The 8,256-nt window shown below is 45.4% G+C and overlaps 1 protein-coding gene across 1 annotated transcript; it reads left to right on the forward strand.

The window, feature by feature from the left end:
* The first annotated feature begins 359 nt into the window (after positions 1-359).
* Positions 360-1,716, forward strand: LOC103666125 (olfactory receptor 6Q1). The gene has a single exon (XM_008694153.2). It carries the CDS (start codon positions 719-721, stop codon positions 1,670-1,672), a length of 954 nt encoding a protein of 317 aa, XP_008692375.1. The 5' UTR covers positions 360-718; the 3' UTR covers positions 1,673-1,716.
* Positions 1,717-8,256: the final 6,540 nt, after the last annotated feature.

An 8,256-nucleotide genomic window follows, 5' to 3' on the forward strand; every position in this document is an offset into this window, starting at 1 on the left:
TTGACCCAAACGTGGTGCTAAATGCTTTAGAGGAATTGTCTATTTTAAAATTTCACTAGTCTATTAGTTAAATTCTTTTGTATTTAGAGCCAGGTATGCTTATCAGGAAGCCACATTTTAACTTCCATGGTAACCTGTATCTACTTAAAGTTTCCCAAATGCACAGTGTTCTCTCTGGTCTCTGGGATTTTATACCTGCTGTGCTCTCTCTCTCTCTTTCTCTCTTTTTATAAGATTTTATTTATTTATGAGTGGGGAAGGGTGGAGGGAGAAGCAGGAGCCCGCCACAGGGCTTGATCCCAGGACCCGGGGATCATGACCTGAGGGAAAGGCAGGCGAGTAACTGACTGAGCCATCTAGGCACCCCCTTGCTGTGCTATTTCTCTTTTATCTCACTCACTTATCCTTACCTTCCAGGTTCCAGTTGAGACAACACTTCCCCCAGGAAGTGTTCTCGGATTCCTCCAGACTGGGGGAGCTTCCCTGCTATTTCCTCCCATAATATCTCCATCCATATCCAGCACCTTAAATTTTGTACTGAAATCATCTGTTTTCTGGACCTCCTCACAGCCTGTATATTCTTTGAGGGCAGGGGTAGTGTCTTGACTTTGCTTTCCTCTTCCAGAATGAATGATGTCTCAATGCACCATCCTCCCTGGTTCTCTTTGCGTTGTCTTCGTCTATGAGGCTGTGAGTGTCCTGACCTCCACTCCCACATATGCAGCCATATGCCCCAAACTGGACCCACGTAACAGAGTTTGTTATGGTGGGCTTTGTTGGGGTGCATGAAGCACGCCTCCTCTTCTTTATACTCTTTCTCACTATGTACCTGTTTACCTTGGTGGAGAACTTGGCCATCATTTTGGTGGTGGCTTTGGACCATCAGCTACGTAGACCCATGTATTTCTTCCTAACACACTTGTCCTGTCTTGAAATTTGGTACACCTCAGTGACGGTGCCTAAGATGCTGGCCGGTTTTATGGGGGTAGGTGGGGGCAAGAATATCTCCTATGCTGGCTGCCTGTCCCAGCTCTTCATCTTTACCTTTCTGGGGGCCACCGAGTGTTTCCTACTGGCTGCCATGGCCTATGACCGCTATGTGGCCATTTGCATGCCTCTCCGATATGGCGCCTTGGTGTCATGGGCCACTTGCATCCATCTGGCAGCTGCTTGTTGGCTGGTGGGCCTCCTCACACCGATTTTGCCTATCTACCTCATGTCCCAGCTGACATTTTGTGGCCCCAACGTCATCGACCACTTCTTCTGTGATGCCTCACCCCTGCTAGCCTTGTCCTGTTCAGATGTCACTCTGAAGGAGACCACAGACTTCCTCGTCTCTCTGGCAGTGCTCCTGGCCTCCTCTACGGTCATTTCTGTGTCCTACGGCAACATCATCTGGACGCTGTTGCGTATCCGTTCGGCTGCTGAGCGCAGAAAGGCCTTCTCCACTTGTGCCGCTCACCTGACCGTGGTGAGCCTCTTCTATGGCACTCTGTTCTTTATGTATGTCCGGACCAAAGTGGCCTCCGCCATCAACTTCAACAAGGTGGTGTCTGTCTTCTACTCCATTGTCACGCCAATGCTCAACCCCCTCATCTACAGTCTTCGGAACAAGGAGGTGAAGGGAGCTCTGGGCCAAGCCTTTTCCCTCAGGTCTTGGAAAGGTCAGTGAGGAGGCAGGTGAGGACCTTGTTTTCTTGACTTTTCAGAAGGAGGACTGTGGGACAGAGCAATGGCCTGGGTAGTCAGGAGTTATGGATTAGGTATTAATGAAAATAAAATGTTAATCTGCTATAACAAGAGACCCCTAATGTGGCTTAAAGAAGGAAGATTTCCTCTTCCCTGCACGAGTCCAGGGTGAGCGCTCCAGGTTGGTGAGTGGCTCTGCTCCACAGACATTCAAAGACCCAAGTTCCTTCCGTCTGTAGGGTCAACATCCCTTAGGATGTCGGCGAACTAAGGGCTGTGGGCCAAGTTCGACTCAGCACTTATTTCTAATGACCTGTGGGTTAAGAACGGTTTTTATACTTTTAATACTTGATTGTAAACAAATCAAAGGTAGAATAATATTTCATGACACACAATCATTTTATAAAATTAAAATTTCAGTGTCCGTAAATTAAGTTTTACTAGGATACAGTCACACCATATATGATGTCTGCAGCTCCTTTCGTGCTACAATGACCGAGTTGAGTAGTTGTGACAGAGACCATTTGCCAATCCCCAGTCTAGGGCCTTCTTGTTATTTACATGCTCAACACAGGGTTCTGGGGGCAAGAAGGGTGAGGATAGATCACAGAGGAATCAAACCTCGTGTCTTTAAGTTTCTCCACTAGATGTAGAAACCATCATTTCTACTCACCTCTGTCTGTAAGAAGCTAGCCATAAGCCATGTCTAATCGCCAGGGTGCTAAAAATAGTCCATAGCTAGCCAGCCAGATACCCAGCCCCAATCTGATGATTGTGGAGAAAAAGGAGAGAACAAATTTTGGCAAACAACCAGCAGTTTCCACCACAGAGTCCCCAGAACCACAGCTGATTTTCCATGTGATCCATGTACTTATTTTCTTTGTAGCTACACTGTCTCATTGAAATAAGACAGACCGTGCTTTGAAAATGCGTTTAAGAATATCTGTATGGCAGTGTCAGCTCACTTGAAGTAAGGCTTAAAAGACAGATATAATTAGATAGTTGTACTCTTAAAGACATTTACAATCACTAGTTGAATGTGCATTCCAGAAACTAGAGTCTATGGAAGAGGAAAATGCGGAGCTTGATTGGGTCGGGGGAAGGACAGGTTTTCTGGATGGTGTTTCTCACCTGGCCAACAATCCCATGATGGTGCCCATAGCATCACAGTCTCTCCACCCCCGCCCCACCCAGTGTCTTAGCAGTAGCTTAATGGTTAGTAGAAAGGACACAAATCACACACATTTTGAAAACCATTTCGTTTGTTGATTATTACATATAATTTATTGAATATTCTATATGTGCTTTATATTCTTTTGGACGATGGCAAGATACATAAACAGTGCAAAGATGAGAACCTTTCAGGATCAGAAATAAGAACTAATGAATCATCGAACTTTGCATCAAAAACCAGGGATGTACTGTATGGTGACTAACATAATATAATAAAAAAATGTTATTATAAAAAAATAAATTTCTACTGTTTATAAGCCAAAAAAAAAAAAAGAATTCATATGAATGAAATAAGAGTAGAACTTTCCGACACTTGATCTGAATCTATTTGAACACAAAATGCATTTGACTTTTAGGTTTCTGGCTGAGGGAAACAAAGCATAACATACTGGGTACGTAAGAGTTCTCCAGAGAAACAGAACCAATAAGATCTATCTATCTATCATCTATCATTATAATGATAATGATATAGCTATCTATTTAGATAGATTGAAAGATTTATTATAGGTATTGGCTCACACAATATGTAGGCCGAGAAGTCCCATGATCTGTCATCAGCTAGCTGGAGAACCAAGAAAATCAGTGGTGTAATTCAGTCTGAGCCTGAAGATTTGAGAACCAGGGGAACCTATGTGGTAAGTTGTGGTCAGACACCGAAGGCCCAAGGATCAGGGGCCAAGGGCAGGAGAAGATGGATGTCCCAGCACCAGCCAAGAGAACAAATTCTCCCTTCTTGCCCCTTTTTGTTCATCCAGGCCCTCGATGGACGAGATGATGTCTGCCTCCATTGGTGAGAGCAATCTTCTTTCTTCAGTCTACTTATTCAAGTGTGAATCTCCTCAGAAAAACCCTCGCACACACCCAAAAAATAATATTTTAATGACCGTCCGAGCATCCCTTAGTCCAGGGAAGTTGACATATAGAATGAGCCATCATACCGGGTCATGTCATTCTCATTTATGGTTCCAGAAAGAACTCAAACTCAAACACACAGAAAGCTTTCTGGATTTTGATTCTAAGAACAACTCTATGGGAAGTATCAGTAAACCTTACAATTTTGAGCTTGTGGAAGATAAATTACTTAAAATGGGAAAAACTCAGAGGCATACGTTTAGAAAGGATCCTACGTATGTAAAAGTTGAGTCTTGCTTGAATAAAATCTGATATGAGAAACTGAACTGATAATATAATATTATAGGTCAACCATATTTCAATAAAAAAAAGAAAAAACTGAAAAAAAAAGAGGTCTTTGTGAGTGTGATTATTTACATTGTAAAGCAATCACTCCCTTAAAAAAAGACCTATCTACTGGAATCTGGGGTGTGCGTGAAGTGCATGACGTGTAGGTATCGACAGTGGAAAATTTTCTTTTTAATTAATTAATTGGCTTCTGGCTTTGTTTTTGCATTATAATTAACACACTATTATATTACTTTCAGGTGGACAACATGGTGATTCAGCATTTTTATGCATTATGAAACGATCACCTTGATAAGTCTAGTTACCATTAGTCACTAAACAAAGCTAGAACAACGCTAATAACTATATTCCTTATGCTGTACAGTACATCCCGGTGACTTGTTTTAAACTGAAAGTTTCGACGGCTAAAGATTTTAAAGACACTACTAATGGTAGATCATTCCGCAGTGAAGATAAATTAGGAAATCATGACAGGAAAATATGTATTCTTGTAAATAGGACATTTTTGAGAATATAATTCCTTCTTTGGGGGATAACGAAGAGACCCAGAGGTACCCAGAGAATGTGACAAGGAATAATCTGAGAGAAGTAAGCCTTGGTTGTTTTTTCTTTGTTTCATTTTTTAAATTTAAATTCAATTAATTAACATATAATGTATTATTGGTTTCATAGGTAGAGGTCAGTGAGTCTTATATAATACCCAGTGCTCATTACATCACATGCCCTCCTTACCACGACTTGTTTTTTAATAATTTGTAAAAATTTTATTTTTATGTATTTATTTGAGAGAGACAGAGAGATAGCAAGAGGGAGCACGGGAGAGGGCCGGGAGGGAGAGGAAAGGGAGAAGCATACTCCCCGCTGAGCAGGGAGCCTGATTTGGGGCTCGATCCCAGGACCCTGGGATCATGACCCGATCCGAAGGCAGCCACTTAACCGACTGAGCCACCCAGGCGCCCCAAGAGAAGTAAGACTTGTTAAGACAGATGAGCGCTGCTCATCTTGTTTTGCCCATTCTGGGTACCTAGATACCGATTTAATTGTTAGTTAGGGACTATATGGGAGCCATCGATCGGGGAGAAGGTCCTTTGACTTGGGACCTGGTGTGAATGACGGGATCTGCATCTGAAATCAGAACTCTACAGTTTGCTGTGTACCATTGCATAACCATTGTTGAAGGCTTTGGTGTGGGGCTGTGGGACCCCCTTCTATGGTTCCACATTCTTTTTATCCTTTACACCTGTGTTGGGATTCCCGTTCCTTTTTTCAGAGGTCTTAATCTGTGGTTGGTCTCTTGCTTTTCAATTTTCACATGTGAAATCCTTGGCAATTCTTGATTTCCAAGCTGTTTGTCAAAACCCTGGCTTTGGCTGTGGGATGCTACAGCTTTCTGTTTATCATTTTTTCCCATAATTTTCTTTTTTAAAGTTTCAATTTTTTAAATATAGATTTTAGAACAGTTTTCTGTTTCTCTAAATTGAGTCTTTTCTATCTATATCCTTGTTTCCATTGGTGGCTTCACTGTCATGATCTAAATATCACTCTTGGCCAGTAAGATGGGAGCATTTTAAACCCCTTTTGGCGGAAACTTAAGACGGATCTCATTGTCCAGAAATGTGGATGCTTCGGCGCCTCGAGACCATTTGTGCAGTGCCGTTCAGCTCTGTCCCTCCCCGGAGATCAGTCCAGGAGCTCTAGCGCGTGATTCATTGATGCCCAGTACTTTGTGGGCTTCATTAGGACCTTCGCACTCCCGTGGAAGTCGAGGGGCTTTATTTAGACTTTCCTCTAGCGGTTGTTCAGCTGGGTCCGCGACCGTCACCCATCCTCGTCTACCCAAAGGTAAGCAGCCTTCCAGAGCGGGTGCAGGTCGTTAGAACTGTTCCACGAGAGGTACATTCAGTTTCCTCCGATCGGGTTGGCTTGGACATGTTAGACCACAAGCTTTGCAAGGGCTCTACGTGAGCCTTTCTGAAGGTCCCTCCGCAGGGCAGAGCTTGGAGCAACGGTCGCATGAAAATTTCAGTTACTCAGCAAAGAGTCAAGACATCCAGGTTGCCACTCCGTACAATTTTATTGAACTATTTAACAAATACTGGTTCAGTTCTTACTATGGGCCAGGTACTATTCTAAATGCTTTATAAATACTAATTCATTGACTGCTCACTGATAACCCCACGACGTCAGCGCTGTGACCTTACTTTGCACATGAAGAAACTGTTGTACAGAGAAGTAATGTAACTTGTCCAAAGTCACACAGCCAAGCAAACAGAGAACTAGGTCTTTGAACTTGTTCATCTCCCTGCACAATGATGCCCGGGTATACTGGTCCCCTCTTGGCATCATTTCCCTTCTTGTAAAAGGACAAGGTGGATAGATGACTTTAAATACTTACCTTTGAGGGTTTAGCATGCACTGGGCACTCCCCCCACATTTTCTCACTTCATCCTCACATCAATCCAGAGAGGGAGCTTTAGTCTCATTCTACGGTGCAACCTGAGGCTCAGAGAGGTTAAGCCACACCCTGAAGTTCACAGGAGGAGCTGTGAACATGGAGGAGCCCGGACTCTCTGACTCCATCCGACAGCTCTACCTCGCTGTCTCTTCTACAAGATCTCCTCCAATGCTAGCTTTGCAGACGTTGACTTATTCGTTCACCAAACAGCTCTTCTGTCTCCTCTCCATACCAGGCACTGGCTGGCTGCTGAGCGGCCGCAGGATGAATGAGACCAGATGCTTCCATCAAGGACATTATTGCAAACATGTCTCAAGTCCCGCTGATAGTAGAAGCCGCTAAGTGACAAGGACCAGTGTCATAAGGAATGTTGTCCTGGTGGCCAGCCCAGGGAGGGCATCCTTGGGAACGCGGCACTCCCCACTGTCCGCTTCTGACCTCGCCTGAGATGATGCCTGCCAAGCATTTGTTCTCTTCCGTTCTTCTTGGGGCGGAGAATGATGATGCAGCATTTGGGAAAGAAGAGACAGGACGTGAGGCCTGCTCCTGATGCTAAGATGGCAAAGACCTCCCTGGCCACTGTGCCCTGCCTTGAGTGCTCACGTGGGCAGGGATGGAGGAGGCCCAGACACAGGAGCACACACACATGCTGAGGGTGATACACTTTGCTTCGTTGAAGGTGTCAGGCAGCCGGCAGGAGGGGAAGGCCACCAGCAAGCTGACCAGCCGTAGCAGACCCAAGTAACCCAGCATGGCATAGAACAGCTCTAAGAAGCCCTCATCACACTTTACTGTCATTGTGGACCCAGGCTCTGAGAGTTCACAGGCCGTGGGGGCCATCTGATCCCCCAAAGCGTACACAAGGTTGCCTGGACCAGGGAACAGACAATGGGGATGGGGCTAGGGAGAACTGACCCTGCCCACCTCGTAATCCAGGTGGCTGGCTGGGTGGCATGGAAGGCTGCCACCACCACGATGGTCTTGGCCAGCATGGTGGACACACAGGCTGTGAAGGTGACCCCAAAAGCTGCCTGGGGCACAGCACAGGTGAAGGGTCCTGGGTGCCCGATGAACAGGAAGGGGCAGAGGAAAGAGAAGGCCAAGCAGGACAGCAAAAGGTAGCTGAGCTGGCCGTTATTGGCTCGGACGATGGGGTGTGGTGGTGCCAGATGAAGATGCCCAAGATGGGCAGGGCAAGGAGGAAGAGCAGGGCTGTGCAGGCAGCCAACACTGTACCAAGGGGCTTGTGGTAGGACAGGAAGTCAGGCGTTTTGGGGATGCACTGACTCTTCTCCATGTTGGGTCAGTGGTCCTCAGGGCACTTCTCGCACACAGCACTATCTGAAGGGAGAAAGAGAAACTGAGTGAGAGAACAGAGTGGGGAAGCTTCTGGAAACTCTCCTGTGGTCAAGAAGCCATAGGACTACTACTGATGGCTTTTCCTGTAGGTCTTGTGTATTTCAGTCTTGTTACGATGGACCCTTCCAGGGTACCTGATGTCCTCAGATTGAGAGCCAAAGCCACAGAGGGCAGAAATCCTGGTGGCAACTGCCCATTGTGCATCAGACTGTAATGAAATAATCAACACAACAACCAAGGAAGCTCTGACTCCTCTCTGGGCTTTGTCCCTTTGAATCCAACCACCATGGTGGCCGTGTCATAATTCATAGTCAGGCATT

This window comes from Ursus maritimus, unplaced genomic scaffold (genome assembly GCF_017311325.1).
Source record: "Ursus maritimus isolate PB19 unplaced genomic scaffold, ASM1731132v1 scaffold_23, whole genome shotgun sequence".
Taxonomy (NCBI): Eukaryota; Metazoa; Chordata; class Mammalia; order Carnivora; family Ursidae; genus Ursus; species Ursus maritimus.